The sequence below is a fragment of the Pezoporus wallicus genome, unplaced genomic scaffold (assembly GCF_028554395.1).
Source record: "Pezoporus wallicus isolate ANWC-B61680 ecotype Strahan unplaced genomic scaffold, APGP_CSIRO_Pwel_v1 contig_7011, whole genome shotgun sequence".
In the NCBI taxonomy this organism is placed as follows: Eukaryota; Metazoa; Chordata; class Aves; order Psittaciformes; family Psittacidae; genus Pezoporus; species Pezoporus wallicus.
In genome coordinates, this window is record NW_026638234.1 from 271,898 (window position 1) to 294,595 (window position 22,698).

The 22,698-nt window shown below is 39.3% G+C and overlaps 1 protein-coding gene across 2 annotated transcripts in view; it reads right to left on the reverse strand.

Annotated features, from left to right (window-relative positions):
* Positions 1-3,687: 3,687 nt before the first annotated feature.
* The window catches only part of SIM2 (SIM bHLH transcription factor 2), a 58,191-nt gene continuing 39,180 nt past the window's right edge, over positions 3,688-22,698 (reverse strand). For both annotated transcript variants that reach the window (XM_057410071.1, XM_057410070.1), the window contains 5 exons: positions 20,459-20,565; positions 15,227-15,374; positions 13,178-13,346; positions 11,637-12,045; positions 3,688-4,759 (listed from right to left, as the gene is read on the reverse strand). In XM_057410071.1, the coding sequence (XP_057266054.1) occupies positions 4,035-4,759; positions 11,637-12,045; positions 13,178-13,346; positions 15,227-15,374; positions 20,459-20,565 (1,558 nt within the window). In that variant the 3' untranslated portion in view covers positions 3,688-4,034. The remainder of the gene's footprint in view (positions 4,760-11,636; positions 12,046-13,177; positions 13,347-15,226; positions 15,375-20,458; positions 20,566-22,698) is intronic.

Genomic DNA, 22,698 nt, shown 5'->3' on the forward strand with positions numbered 1-22,698 from the left:
GCAAGGTACTGTCATGACGCACCGCACTGTGCAGACACTAAAGAAATTAAATCTGGACTGAGGAAAGAAGAGAGGTCAAGAAATGGCGGTGGCCTGTGGGCTTGTAACACGCAACTGCGAGAAAAGAACTGCAGGGAAGAATCATGAACTGATGTGTTTGAGCCTCTTGCATTAGCACATCTCATTAGTGATTCTGTGGTGTTTTCAATTCTCCAAGATTCTGCCTTTAAAATGCAACGTGGCTAAACCACACGAAGTAAAAAAAAAAAAAATCCTTCTATTTTATAGTACATTAAGTGTTAACTACAATACGCACTGCAATTGAAACAAATTTTCAAATATGGAACATTATGTGCAACCTTGTGTTTTGTAGTAAAAAATCGCAACTCACTTTTCCTTTTGCTACAGGATTTTATTAACATTTTAATGGTTTTGTTTTACATAATAAATAAGCAAAAATGCTTTAAATTTTTGGGAATACATATATAATTCTGAGCAGTAATAGGTTGTTTGGTTTGCGTGCTTTTTCACCTACATTTGCCAAATAGCTTTTATCTGCATCATATAAAAAAAGCAAGATCTAATGTTTAGGAAAAAAAGATGGAATAATAACATTTTAACATATTCTCTGTGTTGTAATTATGACTGAAAGGGTAAAAAAAATACTTGGTGTCCTGTTTAGAGAAATTCTGATATTCTGGCAGGTTTCCCATTCATTGGCACTTTCTCTCAGTGATACCTTCTCCTATTCTACATCTGCTGTCTTGCTGTGCTTCATTTCATTAGATTCCTTTAATATCCTTTTTCAGATTACAGAGCTGCCATGACCAGGAGGGAAGTCTGTTTCCTTATCACATTATTTACACTGTGGTGTGTCTACTAATAAGATAAAAACTATGGGACCTCAGCATGGGATTAATGTTTCCAACTTTACATTTTGGTAAAATATTCCCTCTCTCACTCTCTTTCTCTCTTTCTCCCTATCGGTTATTTGCTCAATCTGAACTCCCCCAAGAGTTCAAATCCTATCAAGTCACAGGACAGAGGTGTCTGTAGTGGCTCAGATGAGTGCAGTAGAGAGAAATGAGGTTATCTTTCATAATATATTCCAATTCACACTCCACTTCCATGACATAATTTTTTCCAATTATTAAAACCATCACCACTCTCATGGCTGTGCCACATTCTGCCTTACAAGTCTGCTATGAACATCTGTAAATTAACTGACTAAAGTAATCTTTTTTCTCTTAATATAATTTACTCACATTCCAGATGTGAACATGCAATTGCTGTTTCTGTTCTGGAGGGGCAGGAAAAATGTTTCACACATTCCGTTTGCTTTTTTAATTGCAGGTCTTTTCTAAACCCTACCCTGCATTATCATATGTGAATGTGTAATTGCTTCGTTATTGCCCAACAGGGGAAGTTCATGTACCTGAATATCACATGCCATAAAACATCTGTGGGAGAATGATGGAACACCTCCTCCGCTCAGGCTTATTGAATAGAGCCTGGAAGTGTGAATAACAAGGTAGACTCTGGAAAAATATTTTGTGGTATTTTACTGAAAAATACCAATGGCATTTTTTTTAACCGAAGCCTAATTTGTGCCTTCCTGAAAACATGTTTTTACAGTAGAAGTACTTGCAAGAACAGAAAAAACCACTAGATTAACCCTGCGTGCAGCAATGCCACTAATGAGGTACAGAGAAAAGTGTAGCATGAGAGCTGTGCATCAGGTTTCTTTTTAATGATGCAAACAATGTCGGTTACTCCTTTATAGGGCATGGTTTTCATTTAACAGAATTAACATACAGGTCTTAGCATAATTGTATCTTTTAAGGAGGTGGCTCCATTCATTAGTGGCCCTGGGTGGGAAGGCTATGAGCCAAAAGTAAAAACCAACATATGGCTCATTGCTTCAATGTATGAAGTCACACTGACAATAGTATTCACTCATAGTATTTCTGTCATTCACCTATAACATTTCTGTAGGCTTGCTCACTTCTTTAGTGTTAGATGAACCAAGGAGTGCTCAGTTACACTGAGCGAGTGAATATGCTGCTTTGGTTTTATTCTGGTAGTGGCTGATGAGGGGTTTTTTGTTATATTTTTCATGCAAGGCATTTTCTTCAGCACATGAAAAATTCACACAACTGAACTTCCAAGTGAACATCAATTGAACTTGATAATAGAGCCTTCTCTGTTAACATTTTAATAGGAAGCAATACAAATACTGAAAATGGTAATTTCAAACATATGTCTTAAAAGTATTTTTGCGTACTCATAGCAATTAATATTCATATATAGTTGGAGATATCGTGGTATTATTGCTGCATATAAAAGAGGGAGAACATGATTTTTAGAGGTGTGTATTTGATTACATGCATACATACATTCTGACAACATGCAATCCTTGAGCAAATGCTTTTCTGTATTGCACTAGACAGGTAAGCTTTTTCCTCAGTGGAGGTCTCTTTAGAGAGAGTCTGACAAAAGAGAGAAAGATTTAAAAGTGTAAATTAGCCTTGAACTGGGCCAAGAACCAGCTAAGTAAAACTGACCTGCATCTACAGCAACCTTTATTGTTGGTATTTACAGCCTGATTTAGGGAGCCATTCATTGCGTTATCAGGAGCACACAATGTTTGATGAAGCGACTGAAAAACAGAACCTGCTGACTGTTGTCACTTGTGAACTGATGGATCCATATGTCCCATATGTACTTGTAAACTTTACAAAGAAGTAAAAAGGGGGGAATCTATTCCTAGCAGGCTGGATGAAATGTCAATGTGTGCTGTACGATTCTCTCCCACTGTGGTTTATGAACACAAACAGAGACTTGCAGAGTGCTCAGTCCCAAGTCCCAGTGTGCTCTGGCCCTGCTTTGCTTCAACTGCAGCTTTGGGTTTTGTGGCTGTGTAGTAACTTTCGGCCTTCCAAATTCAGACTGTCCGCTGGCATTATTTGTGAAGTGCATGAATCAGTCAAATATTAATCTCACCTTTGTGCTGACAACGAAATTTACGCCTAAGGAAGCTCAGTGTGTTAGAAGCCGAACCTTGCAAACTTCAGAAGTCTACTCTACTGGTAAGTTTAAAATAAAGCATAAATGCTCATTATTCCCTTGACTATAAACAAAACATTTCTGGTGCTATTATCAGGACTTTTTGACTACCTGGTCTGAAAATCTGCACAGCATTCTCCCAGAACACTCAGTGAAACACACATTTTGAAAGTTTCTTATTACAACATTTTATGGGGAATAGCGTTTAGTTCTTGCTACATGATTTGTCCCAATTTGTCATGACAAGACCTGTAACCCTTTAATAGGTATCTTTGTATGTATTAATTTGTCATAGCATTCCTTGTCAAGGTAAATGGTGGTGGTAACAATCTGAGATTGGTGAAATCCATGTTAAATAAATTCAGATTTTATTAGTTTAAAAACTTTTGGATAATTAATAAATAAACTTGCTCGAAACTGAGTTCTGTTCTGTACTTAGTACAATTGTAGTACAGATACTGAAAATCACTACTCTTTAAACAAAGTTAATTCGTCAGGGTGTTTAACACATAGGTGGAGAGTTGATGTCAAGTTTCACACCATTTGTTGAAAGTACCTAAACTAGAATGTAATGTTTATGACAATGATAAAAAAATCCTGAATGTATTTTGAGAAGGAGGGGTTAAGGAAGAAGTGTTCTTTATATAAATCTCTGCGTGTAACACCTATCATTTAATTTTGTTGCACACTATAAAATAACAAAAATAAGATCTGTAACATGTCTGTCTTCTCACTGGCACTCGAGTTTATCTGTGACAATGAAGCATGGAAGCTAGACGTAGGGTTTTTTCCTGACCTTGAAGGTACTGTTACACTGTGGCTTGCCAGGAAAACACGAGTCTGTCCCTCGTTGACCTTCAGCTATGCTCAGTAAATGTAACCATTTTGTAACCAAATGTTTTCTCATGCTTTTTGCAAATCATTGCAGTTTGGCTTCTCAGTAAAATGTAAGTATTCCTCTATTACTGTCACCTTCCATTGGCTATTATTACCGAAGTTCCAATATAATGGGGTAGTGCAGTTTCCTTGTGGGTTTCTGGAGAAGAAGCTGATGAGGGGCTTTGGTTTTTGTAAATAAATGTATTTACTTCCTCGGAATTGTATCCATAATTTTCTCCGTGTCCTGTTGCTGTACATGATGAAGTTTGAAATGTACCATGTTTTGCTAAAACATGGTGATAATTTAGAAGCACGAATGGAACTTGTCCAGAGGGTCTCACATCCATCACGCGTTCACTTTCAGAGTCATGATCAAGCTTTGCAGTCATTCTCTCATCATTGTCCAGTTCATCTAGATTTGTAGAATGGTGACTAATGTGCCCATACTTGGGTTCTTTCATACAAATCCTTCTTGTTTGCTCATATACTGAGGGCATTGGCAGGAGCTGACTTAACTGTCCTATAGCTTTAGACTGGAAACATTCTGATTTTGGCAGCAAGGAGTTGGCTATTGCGTTTGAAAAAGAACTTTCGTTAATGCTCATTTTTTCTTGCAGGTCTCTGTTAAAAGCTAATTTGTTTTCTTCTTTAATGAGGTGGTGAGGTGGCTGCATCCTGGTGTCTATTTTGCTGGGTTTCATGATGCCAGAATCGTAAATCTCTTCTTTGTATCTGCTGCCTGGCATGGGTGCTGCACAGCTTGTAAAGTTGTCAGATAGAGCTTCTTGGCTGTATCTTCTGTTTGATATGGGCACTTGCAGGAAAGAGAAAACATGTTAATTACTGACAGTGAGCTCATATAATAGTTAGACTCTAACACTTTTTATAACTGAATGGTAATACCCATTTGGTTTGGGCTGGATCCAAGCCCCAAGGAAGATGCCAGAGACTTCCCACTTGCTTCAGTGGCTTTGAGTAAGTCTCCTTAAGACAGTGCTGAAAAGTTGAAAAGAAAACAAACCCAGCACCAAACCCCCAAAACCAACCCATTCAGAAATGCCAATAGTGCTTATCAATTCCAAAAAGGTTTTCCATGTGACATGCCCATTTGTTTATTTGACTAAATAATTATAAATAACTATCATTATTAACATAGTTAAATAAGGGAAATTAAACCAAAGAAGTGTTTGGAAATGTCACCTGCTATCAAAAATCTTGACCTTAAGTAAGCTTTTTTCAGAGATTTATCAAATGATTTACCAAAAGATGGGTAGCATTAATTACATGTCAATGGTGGTTAGTGTAAAACTGAATTTATTCTTCCTGTCACTTTGGAAGTGTATCGGATTCTTTCCTTGTAAGGAAAGAAGAGAGTGCGCAGTGTTAAGTGCTGCTGTGTCAGTATCTAATTCGTGACATGTATATGTGATGTATCCAATATCTAGAGTGTGTCATGTTAAAAAGCCTTTCCTTTTTCTCTTTGAAAAACTATCATCAGACAAGAAAATCACCTATTGAAAAGCAACACAAATACTTCTTGAGTAATGCTGTATCTCTCCTTTTAAGGAACTATCATGCAATAAAGCTATATGTATAATATAATTCTAATTTACAACATACACTGAGAATGTCTGTGTGAATGTGGAGTGCTGAGCTGGGTATGCATGGAAAATCAGAAGCTAGATTCTTAAATTTTCAAGTGAGTGTGAATCTAGGATTTCTATTCAGGCTTGTTCTCTAAAATCTATTGAGTAATCTTAGTTTTCTCTTATGCTTCTGCATGGTAGCTGAACTCTTGAAACAATTTGAATTATTTTTATCATTTTCAGCTTGGTTTACCCAGCTTTTCCATTTTGTACACTCCTATCTGCAAATGGCAAGGGAGAAAGCCACTGGTTTACTCCTGTACAATATGGCTAAAGTTAGGTGAGCAGTATTTTTTGTGCACTGTCTTGTATGAACAGTTTGGCAGTTATACTGCTCCTGCAAGGCATATTTGAAAGTTTTATGTTAGAGGTTAAATGAGGCACTTACTTAGCAAATTTCTCACATTAAACCTAAACTCTGTTCTGTGCTATGCTCGCTGAAATCCCTGGACACCAAAGTGCCTTTTGTAAAAGGCATTTTCTGTTTTTCTAAAAAATTTATTCAACATCTGAAAAGTTTTGTAGGTGCCCTGTAGTGGTTGCTGATATAACTGTAGCTGCTAATAATTAAATATTCCCTGTGCTATACGAGACTGGCGAAGCCTTCGTGTATAACAGAGGAAGCAGAAATAGCTCAATTGTACCATTTTTATATGCAAAGCTTCATCAATTTCAGAGGGAGTCACACCACATAATTAACACCAGAATTTAAACAGGAATCTGGATCCAATTTCTTCTTGATCAACCCACCACCCTCCTAGAAACAACAACCCTTCAAGTTATTCTTTTTAATTTCCATGTATGCGTTTTGTACCAATAAGTACATGCAGTCCTAAGTAAACTGAATTCTCATCAGCTGTTGAAAAATGGCCTCCATAGATCACAAATCAAAACAGGGGTTCAGCCACATACTTGAGTGTAGCTTGGAAATTTTACCAGTGTAATTACATTGCTATAATTTTAACTCTGTATTTGGCATTTTTACTGTGAAATAAGTATGCATGCTGAGAGCTACTGCCATATAACTATTATGGCTTAACTAATCTGGTATACTGATCTTAGTGTTTTTCCCTGTTGAGACATCCACAGGAGTGATGGGTTTGTTCTCTTACTGCAGCACAGAGTGTTGTTGCTTTATGGCCCTTCTCCAATCTCTGAACAAAAGATTCTGCTTTTCCATTTTTAGAGCCCAGACTTGTAAGAAGCTGCAGTATCACAGCAACCAGTTGGCCCCTGTCCTGTTATCTTCATTTTTACATTCTCAAATTCTGCTGGGCTGCTGTCTGCCTTCTTGGTACCAAGAAGTAATTTGCACACTTGGGAGATTTACAGGATACTATCTATTTCGTTCTATCCTGTTTCTCAAAACTGGTTTTCATCTCTTCTGTTGAGGAAGAAGGTAAGCATCTGGTTAATTGTTTGCAGGCTTCCATTAAGGTTGTCAGCACATTTGTGGAGTTAGACCAGACAGATAACCAAGTTGTGTCTGCAGTGCAACAGAGCATAGTCATTTCTGTCCACTCACATTCAGAACAGTTGCTGGAGCTAGACTTAAATCTGCCTGTGTCTTTCTTTGCAGACAAAAACCCAAGGATGCCCTGTAACAGACTCCTGCTGCTGAGCTTTTCATACAGAAATTGCTAGAAAGCTGACCAGCTCTTTGTATTGCTGTAGAAAGGCAGCACTCCAGGATTGCTTCCATCCGTCTGGTACATGGGCAGTTGCCAGAGTACCTGCCTCAGCAGGTGCATGGGGATCCCATGCATTCTGCACTTCTCCAGTACTGGAAATGCTTTACGATCCTTGAAGTCAATGCATTAATTTGGGTTGCTTTCTGGACCACTCTTCTTCCAGAGCAGCTCAGCCACACCAAGTAAGGTAGATACACTGCACATTTCTAGAAGGCCTTTTATACTAATTTACACTTCATTCAGAGCAGCCTGCAACTGCAACAGCAACCACAAATTGAGTCCTTCAGGCATCATGACTTCATTAATTCTTGCCAAGTAGCTTTGCTTTCCTGCTTGGCATGCAAAGTACAGCTTGGGCAAGTTGAGGGAAAACCTGGAGATAAGAGCCCCATCACCTGTCAGCCTGCTTAGATTTCAGCATCCAACCAAGTGGGAACAGGAAAGCTACTCTAGCAGGTATTGGTCTTTGTCTAAAACATGTCTATTCATAGTTACAGTATACTAGGGTGAGCTTTCCTCTGCCAAACATAGTGTGCAGTGAGGAGCATTCCCTCCTCACTTTTAAACAGTGCAGTCAAAGATCAGATGATGCTCAATGGGAAGAGATGTTTGCAGAAAAAGTATTTCATTCACAGACATGCCTCTCTGCACCAAGACACTAATAGGCAGAGCTGCTCCTTGTTCTCTTATTGGATGTAATTTCAGTACAAATGAAAGAAAAGCATCTTGGAACCAAGTTAAAGCAAAGGAAGACTGGTCCTCAGCACTGATTGTTATGTGAAATGTGTGCAGTCCTTATCAGCAGAGTTTTGCATCCTGGCTGTGAAAACCATTGTCTGTTTTTAGGATACAGCTGAAGCCCTCTTCATGCATGTTTTGTCTTGCATATTTTTTTCTTGGGCTTTATCATCTACGCTTATTGCAGAAGAGTTAATCTGACAATTACTGTATGTTTTGAAAAGACAATATGCCAACACTTGAATGCTGACATGTAGCCTATATTTCTTAATTCTTTGTACAAGAGTGACTAGCGAAGAGGGAGCAATTACCCAGTCGCTCTGAGTTTTGCTGAAGACCAACGAGCGGAACAGCTGTACTGCTCAGGTCATGCACTCCTGTGTCACAAAGGCATGTAGATATTCCTCTGTGTCAAACAAGGTAAAGATACAACAGGTCTCAATACTGTCCATGCCCATGAATAACACTTTCTTTAGATTAGCTCAATATCTGTGCTTTGTGCTGGTCTGAATTCTAATTTAAAATCAGGTGAGGCGTGAGCTGGTGTTGCAATTATTACGTTCCCCATTATTGTCCCTCCAAAAACAATGGTAAGGCAACATGATCTTCAAGACCTCTTTGTCTCTAGCAGAGTGTTCTTTTCAAAGAAGATGTCATGTATTTCTTCTGGTAGTCACTAGCTGAACCTGTGGACTTGGTCTGGGGGAGGAAAATAGACCAGGGCTTTTTCACAGATTTTCTTAGTATTCTTCATAATTTCCTGAGCTTTGGCGTGATTAGCAGCACCAAGCTTCACACAGATAGTACAGACTGGCCCACAGCATAACTTGATGAGAAGTGGGTACTGTAGTAATGTATCCATCAATTGTACAAAGGAAACTTCCCCGGCTAAGAATATGGTTGCCTTCTCTGAAGTGTGTTTCTTTTCTGATGACTAGGCCAGCTGGAAAGAAGTGGAAGAAGCTTCAAAACCAGATTCTGAGGCAGCAGCATCTGATTTGCAGGCAATTTTATCTGCTACGTGCTTTTCCAGAGCTTTGACGGCTTGGCATGATCATCTTAAAATCTCTGATCTCTCCAAAAGAAGCTATTTTCCATAGAGAAAAATGTCTCTGGCCTACGGCATTTTTGGCAGATGCTTCTATGCATGTGATGTGGAATAGCCCTTACATCCAACCCGGTTGCCAGATGTCATACTTGGCATTGCCTTTGGATTGAAGATAATGACGCTAAGCAGATCCACTCTGCTTTGAAGCTTACTGGCTGTCAGTTTTTCAGTGAACCACTGGAAAAAGCAGCAGTTGACAATGTTAGGAAGATCAGATGCCCCTTTCAATTCAAAGCAAAAAGTCGCTTCCAAAGGTTTGGATTTCTCCCTGACACCAGCCTCAGCAGAAGTTCAACAGGGTTAGTTCTACCTCAGAAGGAAACAAACTCTGGAACAATTAGGTATAAATCCTCTTTGCAGTGGAAGTTCCATTTTAATTTCCCTTCTTGTAACATTGTGTGAACTCAAGCAACGACCTCTGACCAGGCTTGTGTTTGACCATATTCATTTTTCCTTCCAAAACAGTACATTTTAAGTGCGTTTATAGAGAATTAATTGTACCAAGTCATTTTTCATCAAATGTCCAATAGGTAAAGACCTATTAAAACATTTCATTTTAATGATCTCATGATCATTATAAAATCATAAAAGGATCCATTACATTTGTACTGTAAAGAGAACCCACATATTACAACCTAAGCAACGAAATCTATGTAGAAGTAGAACCAGAGGTAAGAACTACTGGCATCACAGCTCTATTTTCCTGTTCATGAGGAAATTGAAAAATATTAGTTGCTTGCAGGTTTTTGTTAGGATTTTTTTTTTACCCTAACATATTTAACAGTGTTCCTGTGGAATCCTTCTGGCTTTATGTTTACTAGGAGTTATCTGCCCATACCAACCAACCAACAGTAAACTGCATGTCTGCTGCTAAGCTCACTGGGGTTTTCTGGCAAGTATTATGGCCACAATCAATTTCACAGACTGTTCTCTGAACAGGCTGTTCTTTCCACATCCATTCTCAGTGTATCTGATGGCACCCTCTGACCAGCTAGGGGTGGATCTACTTTCTTGGTCAGTCTCATGGCATATGTTAGTCTAGAAGCAGAGAAGAAAAGCTGGGCTGATTTCTGTACACCTAGGATAGCTTTGCTCCTGCAGGCTTTCTGGGGAGCTGCAGGATTTACTGCAGTCTTTATACATTTTCTCAAAAGATACAGCCTTTTCTTCTTTTCCACAAAGATACAGCATCTTTAGAACGAACAAAACCATTTCTTATTTTTGGACTAAAGCTACTCCTTTTCACACCCAGTCCACAACAGCGACAGAAGAAAGCCAGCACATCAGAGGACCATAAGCTCAAGGAAAGCACTTAACCTGCCCTAGGCTGTAAGAAGAGCTTCAGTCTTGCTCATTTTAAACCTAAACACAGAACAGTAAAATAGAACGCTACAGCCAGTGAGGTGAGGTCAATCAGCCAGGTGAGGCTGAATGGTCCTGTGAAGGACAAAGCCCTGGGCAGAAGTTATTTGCTCCTCTGTGGGAGACACATTCAATGTCTGATACCATTTTCTGTCTGATGTAGCAAGCTCATCTTTTAACATGGGCAGATATCACCTTCAGGTCCAGGATGTCATGTCTCTAAGTGAATAAATGCTTGTTTCTGGTGTGTTTCTGGTGCTCAGGAATCTTGAGCCTGTCTTTTCTATCATTTTTATTTTAAATTTCCACTACTACTTCCATCCCATCCTCAATGAGGCTAGGAGTGTTTCCATCAAACTTTGCAACAATATGTCAACCACTTAGTCCTCATCGATGATTTTTTAACTAATCAAAATGGTGTATGCAGATAGATTTAAGGTATATGAGATCTAAAGATTAGAGTGTATCTTAAGCTTGCTTATGTTAAGTTGGCTTTGCAAGGTTATTTCTTATAGGTTGTCATCTCAGAGAAGCCAGTGTCTTTAGTGCTTCCTTCAAAGTATTTGAGCTGACCATCTGCATGAGTGAAAATGCAGTTGGATGGGGAGGAACACTGAAGACATTTTTGAATAAAGCAGAAGACAGTGCATTTTACTTATTCACTGGAGTAACTATAAGGTAAAGACAGACAAAATGGCTTCATACTCAGAAAGGACAGCCTTCAGTTTTTATAGTAATAGATCACATTTATTTTAAAGTCTGTATAGGATCTGAAGTATATTTGTTTCTTTCTGACTTCAGATGGCTTACTGGAGCAATTGCACTGAATAACTGACTGATAGTGCAAACACAAAGATAAACTGTGCTGATATTAAAGGAGGTGTTATTTCTGCCCTATTCTAAAAGTGATTCTGGTGATTACATTTTTGCAACTGATGCCTTGATAATATTCCTAATCAAGTGCTGATGGCAATTGGAAGAGGGATATAAATACTATAAACATAGTGGTTGTAACACTTTGCTGTTTCTGATTTTCCATATTTCCTAAACACTTTGTAATTCTTGTTTCCAAACTACAATTACAGATCTTCCCCAGACACCCACAGCTTTTCTTTTTTTATTTTCTTTTTTTAAAGTGACACCCACCTTCATAACTCTGTGCAAGGTTATGTCGGATGATGTTCACTGGCTGATCAGGAAGATTTTTGGATGGTGACTGGCTGTTGGGTACCAAGGAGTTGGCATAATGCCACTGGCATTCTCCATTTGTCTGCAGCGTACTCAAGAAAAATCGAGCCACTTCACAAGGTGCTCCTTGAGACTGCCCAAACTTTGAAGGCAGCATTTGCTTTTTGCTACTGAAGACATGAGAATCTACAGGGAAGTGTCCATAATGGTAAGAGAAAGGCAAGCTATATGACGGGGCATATAAAAGTTCACTGTTTTCTGAATGGAAGTTTTGTTCTTGAATGGTGGCAGCATTCACTGCAGGGCTGGATCGCCAGTTTCCCACCTGGCTGCATTCCAGTTTGTCTGTTTGGAATGAGCTGTATTGCTGGGGAAGAAATACAAAAAGGAGGGGAAGAGAGTTAAATGACTAGCTTTAATATGAAACTGCATAACATATCATACAGGCAGCCAGAGCTGGGCCTCCTTGAGCTCCCATCTCACTGGCTAAAGGGACTGGCTTACCAGTGCATTTGAAGATCTTTGTCATCATGATAACTACTTGCACTTAACATAAGAACAAAAAAAAAAAAAAACAAACTATTTTTTCATCCTAATTTTAAGGGTTTATTTGATAGTTTTGTCAGTTGCATTTAGCTATGAAGTGCAGGCATTTGTAAATGCTAGTGGGTAGAAGTTTGTCACAAAGCACAGGAAATCTCTGATTTATGGAGTAGCAGACCACGAATATGATTTTGCATATGTTGGCATGACAAGATTTAGAATGATAGGAACACAAACCCTGTCCTTCAGATCAGCTTCTATCACAGTAGTTTTCCCACTCTCTTCCACCCTCCTCTCCAGGCTTCAAATGCTTTTTGGGCTCTCGCTATTTTGAATGCAGTATATGTACTAGCTGCACTCACTGCTAGTTTAAGGTAATAGTAGCCCCTTCTGTCAACGTTCTTTGCAAAGTCTCAGAATACCTCATGGTGGGTGTCAGTCTCATTTTATGGACAATCTCCACCGTTTCCTTTCATGTCTGGTTCTAGCTCATCCATAGACAGAGAGATATCCCAAATCCCACTCAATGCTCTGTTTGCTAGGATTCATTCTTAACACGTTCTCCAGCATAAGGAAACTGCTAGTACCTATGTGACACTAAGAACTTTGCATATCAACAGTGAATGAGATGCATTCTACAGCAGCAGTTTCACAACACAGCTATTCTTAGTATATGTTTTTCTTCTTTTTACCAAGAAAGCACATTGGTTTTGAAGTACTTTACATACTCTATATCCAAAAGTTTTTGTTTGTATCACTTGCCAGCATTGGTTTGTACTACATGTGCTGTCCACCCCAAGAACAAAAGAGTCTAATTGCATTACAGCCTACAAGGGAGTTCTTGTGGCAGAGCATACTATAGTCAGTTCATACAGTAAGTTCAGTTCTGGATGATGTCTATCCTCCCTCAAGCACTCTACAACAAGAATTGGTAAGAAATATTGCTGAAAAGTTACCTGTTGTGGGTAAGGCGTTGTTCTGAGTTTTGCTTTCATTTTATTACTTTTGGGTTTCACTATTTTCCTTGTTTCCTGCGAGGTAGATACTGAGTTTCTGCATGAAAACTGTGATTTAGAAATGGTAGCCTGGTCCAGTGACAACTGAAGTTCCTTAAACTCAATATCTCTGTAAAAGAACAGTCGAATAAATTACGTACTCAAACATAGCACAATTCCAAAATAACTCCTTTGAAAATACATGTTAGATTTCACAGCATTTTCATTTTGATTCTTCAAAGATTTTCACTGAGTCTGCAGTGCGAGCTTGGGGATGCCAGCAGGCAGTGGATCTTATGGTCTGAGGCCATCTCCACACAAGTCTATCAGAAACGTTCCACTGGGAGCCACATTAACATCTTTGTACTAAATGTCTCCACTCTCTGAATCTAAGCTATGCCAACTTCTCAGCTATTGGTGGCACCCTGCAGTTTGAAATCACAGCCATGTCAGCTAATGGAGAGACACAGATCAATTCATCTGTCTACTACATAATCAGGAATTGGTCTCTGCTCTGGCTCTTACAATTATCCCCGAGAAAATGAAAAGGAGCCATGCTCCTCTCCTGTCAGCACAATGTGCTTGTAACTAGATCACATGAGGTACAATGTCATTTTTCTGATAGTTTCTAGACCTTCATTTCTGCTCTGTTCTGTTCATTTTTTTTCTGCCCCACAGACAGGGCAGATTTTTTGTACAAAAGGGGCTAAAAAATCAAGAACAGACTGTGGATAGTATTTTGGAAATTTTATTTGATACAGTTCTGCTGTTTAAATGGTCTTCCCTGGTTTTGTCAATAGCAACAGTGGAGCGTATTTTTGAAAGGATAACTAGTAAAACTCCCTACTTCTCTCTTAATTTCTATCTAGAACTCATTTCCATCAATTTTTAATGGGGGAATAACCTGGAAGTAAATTCAACTCAAGAATACGCCATTCTATCCCTTGTACTGTGTCCTCCTTTTTAGTCAAATCACTTGCCTCAGCTCTTGGGACTCAAGCCCGTTGCAGGGCTATGTCTTTCCCTCATGTTGCTGGCTCTCACATCTGTACAGATATGAGGGCAGCATTTGCCAGTGTGTCTAGGGCTGAGTTTAAGGAAACACCCTATGGGTTCTCAACTTATACACATTGACTCCCCAAAGTCAGGTTATCAGAGACAACATTGCAGTATGCAAACACACATGACCCTACCACATATATCATGCAAACATATCTTACTTTCAGTCCAGATAAGAAATTAACCAGCCTAGTAAAAAGAAGAGTGTACAGCTCTCTGCTTTTTTACACTATTCAACACAAGGGGTGCCCACTAGCCCTGTTTTTCTTCCCCCTCCCAAAGTAGTCTTTTCAGTCACAGCCTGTTTCACTATTACTCATCTCTCTCATTCCGTATAGATTTCTGTCTCTCACAGGTTTATATCAGGATAGGAATTTTGTAACACCTTCATGACTTGAGCTAGAATTCATAAACTGCAGGTCCAAAGAGCTGTACTTTCACAAGCTCAGTGGGAGCTACTCGCCACTGTGTGTAGTTTTACACTCAGTATCTGTGAAACCCAAGGCAAGTGAGGGAATCCTCAGTGATTCAAATGTCCCTTCCTAACCTATCTCTGTCTCCCAGACTTGACGTTGTAATCTCTGCTGCGTAGCAGTAGCTGTCACTGTGTCTGGACAGCCTCAGAGCAGCTCTGACACCAATTACAGAACTGGGGCCCAGATCTAATGCAAACAGCTACAAGTAGGATTACATTCAAGCATATGGTGTATGAGATAATCATCAGGAATACTAGCTCTTTTTAGCTCAATGTAACTAAAAGAGGGAAGATATGAGAAGAAGAAAGTGGCTCTAATATGCAAGCACAGAATGATACACAAGTAAAGCAAACTTAAAGGATTTAATTAGTAATGAATCAATTACAGGTAACACACAAAATGAATCAATTACTGATAACACACAAAATTAATCTATTACTGATAGCACGTAATGGTACAAAGTATTTTGACTTACGTAAGGACATAATTGACACTCACTATGCAGTGAGGCCGTGATGAACGGCTGTTATGCACGATAGTAGCATAGCTCTGTACCCAAACCCAGCCTCCATGCTTGGACAGTAGTCGATAGTACTTGGTTGTGACTTGGCCTTTCACCAACACTGTGAGTACAACACAAAAAAGCATTTCTTATTGCTTTGCTTTGTGACCACTTCCTGGAGAGATTTATCTGCAAGGAAGGGACTTTTGTCTCTCATTTCCCTCCCTTAAATCTCCTTGTTCTCCCACCAAACTTTAAATAACACCCTTGCAAAGACACCAGTCCTGCCCCTTTCACAAGGTAACGTTATTTTTCACTAATAGTATGCCTTAAACTATAAAGGTTTGTCTTCCTTCTTTTCACGGCCACCCTGCTCCTTTACGCTTAGACTGCAAAAACACTTACTGTTTCTAGTTTTCTAACTGAAAAAGAAAAGTTTAAGGCAGCAAAAGTATTTTGAAGGAGATACACCAATCTTGAATTTTTCCACTGTGTTTGGAAGTGCTTTTGTCATTCATAGGTTAATGGACTGTGTATTTTGCAATGTATTTTATGATATGATGCTTTTTCCTCCGTAAGCTCTACATTTCGAAGTTTGATTTTAAATGGTAAATTTATAATGGTGTTTGGTTCTTCAGCACACAAATAAAGATAAGGACAGAGGGGCGAGTACTTATCTGATAGATTTCACTAAATATATAATCCTCTATACTCAGATTTGGGTTCACTCTGAACAAAGATGTTTTGGCATAAGGCTATGGTATAATAAGGGTTGTGTAGCATGTCTAAATATTTAATCTAGCCACAGATATTTCTGGTTCAGTGCCAGGCATTTATCTGATGATTCACTAACAGCTAATGCCCAGCCTTCAAAGGTGGTTCTTCTCTTGTGTGCCCCTGGAACATTCCTCTTACTCTTCCATACAATCAGTTATTTATTTTAAATTAGGAAATAAGGGACTGATCTTGCTACATAAACTATATTCAAAACCGGTGATCAACAGCAGCAATTTCTTTATACAAAACAATTAAGATATAGAAGTAATTAATTTGCAAATGTAGGGCTTGCAAATGTAGGGCTTTTATTAGACTGAACTTACTAGCAAAGGTCTCTGTAATTTTGTTCTCTAATAGTACACAGAATTATAGAATCATAGAATCATAGAATAGTTAGGGTTGGAAAGGACTTTAAGATCATCAAGTTCCAACCCCCCTGCCATGGGCAGGGACACCTCACACTAAACCATGTCACCCAAGGCTTCATCCAAATGCTTGGTGCAGAAGCAGATACAAACTAAGGAAAATGAGCAACAGCTTTTGCTTTAAGCCAACTCTAGTAGAGCAAATGACAACTTGAAATGAAACAATATGGCCTTTATAAATAGTACTCATAGGAGAGTTTTCTGACAAAGAGGACATTGAATATTAAATTGAGAATTAAAAGGTGCATAATTTTTGGTATTTGTCTACTGTTTGGTAATTAACTATGTGGCTATTGGTCATCACTGGGGTTGACTTTTTTTGTGTTCAGCTCTTACTTTGGAGAGTAGGGAGTTGTAATTTCAAAAATAATCAGAGAGTGCAGTAACAGTAAAATATAGACAGCAGTAATGTGAATAATGTGAATAGACCAATGCTTACATTTTGGCCTAGATCATCTAACAGATACTTTTTTTTTAATGCGGTCTAGGATTTTCAGAACTGTCTTCATGCTAGTTTAATGGTCAGGTTTCCCTCAAATTCAAAATGCCTTGCTACTCAGTCTTCCAAAATGTAAATTAACGTTGTAATGGATCTCTAGCTATAACAAAGTTCTTCCATGTGCTTTGGGATTAGTTTTGACTTTCTCACACTGATTTTTTTTAAATCCCTGTTTCAGCTCTCCAGTTAAGACAGTATTTTAAAAGATGTGAAAACCACAGAGAACTACAGTGTTCAGCTTTCCTTCCTAATTATATGGATAAACCAATATTTCTCATGGGACAGGGGAGGACTCCATGTCTCCTGCATTTTTAGCAATCTGAGGAAAGTCTGACCTTGGCTAGAGGACAGTAGCTGTGCTTCTGATACAGTAAATGAGGTCAATTTCCCTTTGGCTCTGTGTTAAATTACCATGTTTGATGCTGATTGGGAAACCTCAGAAGTGGGAGTGAGGTAAATTCACTACCAAGACGATCTGTGCAGGCTAAGACTTCTTGGTGGCCTCCACTGCAATCAAATGAGGAGGATTCAGTGGCTTTAGCCTTGGCTTTTAGATGTGCCATTTGTAACTGGGTGTTCCGCTGCTGTGGTTCCCTCCTGGTTTAGCAGGCAAACTGAAAAAGGCGCTGGGCTGGTTGGGCTGGTCCGTCTGATTTGTCATAGATGGCTATTTTAAAATGTTCCATCAGGCTTACAGACATGTGGCTGGGAGTTCTGCATTTAAGGATGCAACTAAGAGAAATGGACTTCTTGGTTCCAACCTCGCAGCAGTTACTAGTTTAGCTTCCCTGGCACACACAGCCTGGCATGTCATCGGCACAGACCTCAAGCAACATGGTCAGTGGATGGTGCCGTAGAATCTTCTAAGGCAGAATCTTCTACAGTTCTGCCCTCTTAAAAACCTGTGGAGCTCTGTCAGAAAGGCTGATTGCTGGGGAAGTAAAAGTAAACTTAATGCCACAGCCAGAGTGTAAACTGTGCTCTGCTATAAGATAGGTTCTAGAAATACATAGGTTGACTTCCAGGAAGCAGCAAAACTGTGTGATGATGACATCAGCTGGGGCTGTGGCTGAAGCTGGGACTAGGGACTGGGCTTGGGCTTGCCTTGCCAAGGCACTGAGATGTGACTCTTGTGAAAGTTTATGTGGGAAAAGCAATGATGTTATAACACGTGGGATTCACAAAATCATCCGCGCAGAAAGATAATGGTACAAATGAAGTGACTTCTCCCAGGCCAGAATAATATTTTGTCTATACTGGAACAGAGGGGTATTTTGTCCGTACTGGAACAGATTTTCTATCCTGTCTTTTAGGATGCAATACCCTTAGGCAGGGACTCATTATTTGTGTAGACACATTTCCCCAGTTGCAGAGCAAACACTGTGTATATTGATGGTGCTATAGAAATAAATAGCACTAGTTCAAACACCAGAAGCTTTTTCATAAATCTGGAAGCTAATCAGATGTTTAAAACAGGAAGCACTGTATGCTACTAGCACCCCTTAGGCAAATATTCACATCTACAGTTTCTTCATGGTCTGATGTTCTTGTTATATCCTTTCTAATTAGTTCTCCTTGCTGTTTCCTTTGTTTTATTCTCTGCACTGCCCAACTTAAAGTTCAGTTGTTTCAGGTCTTCAGTTTAGGATTTTTTTCCTCTTTGAAAAAGCAATTGCTTACCCTAGTTTAGGATTTCCTTTTTTATATTTCCTTTTTTTTTTTTCTTTTCTTCCCTTAATACCGTTATTAGGTGTAAGATGTTTCTCTCCAGATTTCTTCATCAGATGACACTTAATCATCAGATTGCTTTAGAGAATGGGATGTCAAACTTGCCAACCTTTTACTGTTCACATTCCTCAAACATTTACTGATGGATTGTGGGGGAGTTAGAACAGTGCTCCCCAGAGAAAATTTGTACATTTTACATCTGTTTTAATAATTCCTATTACTTGGTATTCTAACCATGATTGTACACTGTTGCCCAAGCAATAGCCTTTATTTTGTGCTTCTTGGCATTTATTTGCTTTGAAACTTTCATGAATTTCTATGCATATGGCTCACATTTTTTTTTCTGTTTGTTTTTAAACTTACAATCACTTATCTTTGTAATTCAGACAGAGTACCTAGAGAATGGCTTTTAGTTATTCTGCTTGGTTGAGGGTTTATTTTCTTGGGGGGAAGGTGTAATTCAGTAAACATGGTTTGTCTCTTTATTTAAAACTCCAGTTGTACATGGATCAAACTGGCAGCCAAATTACAAGTTTTCTACCACACACAGAGAATTAGTCATCATTCTGTTCTAAAATGGAAAACTCTTCCCCAGAGATGATTGCGGTTATAACCGCATCATTTCTATACTGGTTAACATAGGTATTCTAAATAGTCTTGTGAAGATAGCGGTATTTTATGCAGGTCAACAGTCACGTCCAGGTGAAGCCATTAACACTACAAAGAGAATGCCCCCAACAGGACATTACTATATACCCTGGTCATTCTAGTTTTTAGTTTGCAATAGCCCAGAGCATTCAGTGGTGTTCTGGCAAATATGAACTTGCTGTGAAGACCAGCTTCTGCTTTCCCAGACGTAATACACAATGCCATCAGCAGAATTTGGCATTTGGAGTTTCAGCACTGACTTGCCAAATACAGCTACAACCTCCTTTATATTCCAGATCCTCATGAATAGCCCATATTAAGGTGAAGAACTGACTACTTTCTCCTTCAGGGAGCCTAAAAGAAGGATTTGACTCTGGCTGCTTTCAGCCTAAAGGAGCAATCTGGAAAAAAAAATCACTGACATTGGTTTTTGGATGTCGTCTTTGCATCATATGGGCTGCGATAGACTGAGCCAAATCCAGAGTTCAGCTATTCCCTCAATTTGCTTCTCAAATTAATGTGCTACTGAATGAACTACTTCCCAGATCCAGATGTTTGAAGATATTATTAGTGTCTCTGTTGGAAGATGGGAAATTATTAAATGTGTAATATTTTTTCCTGACACTCCATTCTCCAAACCTCACCCACATGCTATTAATGAATATTAATCTAAGGAAGTTTTGGTTTTGCAATTCACTTCAAACATAGGATGATTATTAATAACATATTTCAGAGGCACGGGGAGCTGTTGCATAATTTTTGCTGCAACAACAGAGGCCAGGATAGCTCAGATTTCCCCCTCTCACTCACTCGCTCTTGGTTTTTTCCCTTCAGAAGTTCACCACCCAGAACCAAGCCCAAATTTTCAAAAGAGCCCAGGTCTTTTAAGTTGACAGATAAAAGTGGCCAGATATTTTTTCTTTTTATCCCCCTACCCAAGCCCGGCATGTTGAGTATCTCGCTTATTTGCAAAACTAATGGTTTCCTTAAGTGACAGCCAAGCACTTCAGAAAATCTATCTGCAGTCAAGATTTGGAAAGCTTTCTCTGCTTTCCAGCATAGCACTTGCTCTCTGCAAAACTTCTCACTCTACTTCATATATTTCAGTCTAGCATTCTTTTTACTTACACAAATGATGAGCGTATCGCAAATGGAACACATCACAGCCATGAACGTGGTGGTAGAGGGTTTTTTCTATCAGGTCTTGGGGCTCATATCCAGTTAATTCAGTCACCCTAGAAATGGAAGGTTCCATAATAAGCAAAATCTCTAGGAATATTCAATTTCATTAACCTAACATTTGCTTGTGACAGCAAATCAGGTGCCTAAAAATTGCCGGACAAAATGTTAGTTTTGGAAAGAGAATCCTCATCTTTATAAGAAAATAAACCCTCTCAACCCAGCCAAAACAAGGTGCAGCTAATTCTCTGGCCAGCCTTACACACAGGCAGGAAAAAGTTCTTTTACTTATTTCCGCCTTGGGCTTTTGCCACTGCCATGCATGATCCTTTGCACAAAGATCCGGTTGAGGAGCCATTCATGAAACAATAGAACTACTCTTGTGGACTGCTGACACATTTTAATTTGCTTTTGTAAATATAAAAATGTAGCATATGTGTTAGTCCACAGAAGCTGTGATCATGGTCTGTAAATAAATTCAGGTTAACACCTAACAGAAGAAGGAAGCAGGAGCTTATTCCAGCTGAGAATGTGGAAAGACAAAGGGTTGTGAGGATCACAAACTAAGAAAAGGAAGGCTGAAGGTAGACTTCAGAAAAATGTCCTATGATGGGAAATGGGATAATGGAACAAATTTGAAACAGCAGCACCTCTGCAGATGTTAAAGACCCAGACTACACTGAGTCAGACCTGAAGAGTCAGACTTCATGGTTCAAAATGGACTTTTGTTTATTTAGCATAGTTGCTAGAGAAAAAATCCTTAAAGTACAAAGTACAACTCAGCCATAACGTGGCTTGGTTACCTAGTGTTGCTGGGGATGTTTTACCCTGTCCTGGGCTTTCTGCACCTAAAAAAAGGCAGAACAGAGCAGAACATGCAAAGGCATGTCTACAATAATAAGCGTCACAGTCCATTAGCAGGCTATCTGTAGAGTAAAATTGCTACTGCTGGGGTTCTACTGTTGCAGCAGCAGGTACATCTGCATAGTTTAATTGTGGGACTTTTACTAGGGACTAGCTCCAGTCTAGACTTCTGGGCTTGGAGTGCCTTAGACATGCTCTTGGAGGCTGTACTCCAGTTTAGATGATTGATTCAGAAGGAATACAGTTCACACGCCCAAGGCCTCTTTATAACTAGTGCAGTGAGTGGGGATGGTCAGGACATTCCCAAGTCTGAAACACTAATGAGATACACTGTATCAGAGAATAACACAGTAGTGTCTACAGAAATAAATAGATGGGTCTCAAGCAACATGTGTCATTGGGGGGCAGCAGGCAATTTGATTACTTTTTTAAATTAAGTTTTAGTGACTATTATGTATCCTGTTTACTCGTAACCTAATGTTCAGCAATCATGTGGGCCCCACAAAGACTGGGGACTTTACATTCTACTTGAGAGAGAGCATTGAGGGGGAGGATTCTTCTGAAGGAAATTGAAAAACAACCAGGAAAAACAATAATGTCTTCATGGTCTGATGTATTATAAATACAGTATATTTACATCCATACCTCCCCTAGCTGTGCCTTCATCTGGGAAACTCTTGCATGCCTTTGCTTTAGTCAGGGACTGCCACTGTGGGGTGAGCACATGTGGTCTCTTTCTGCAGCAGGATATATGAATATACGCTTGTGTTTCTCCTCTACGGTGTGTACTGTCCCTTGTAAGTGTGGCTTACAGTTCTAGAGGCCCAAGTTCTCAGTTAAGCCTACCAGCATGGTGAAATACTGGTGAAAGATCCTGTTCAAGTTTCAGTGCTCCTTCTGACTTCAGTGCAATTAAAACAAAAGTAGCAGTTTCATCCCACTCAGGTGGTGTGTACAGAAACAGCTAACCCAAAACCAAACAAAATGCCACAAACCTAAGCCAAGTGTTAATTTTTCTGGAGGCACAGCCTCACTTTGAAGCTGGTTTTCTCATGGGCCAAAAAACCCCCATCATTAACTGGTTTGAGGACACCCAGACTTTTGAAAACTGAATCTAGAAACAAACTCAGCTGCTCGACCTCCTTAACACAAACCTAGCCCCTCAATAAGCCACGCTAGGGATCCTGGGCTCTAAAGATTGTTCTTTGCATGTGACAGGGCACACAAAAGGAAACAGAGTTTGCCTCAGTGATCAGTTCTGTCCTTTAAAGCCTTTATAAACCATATAGCAGTGACTGCATAGGCCGCACCATAAAACTCAGAAG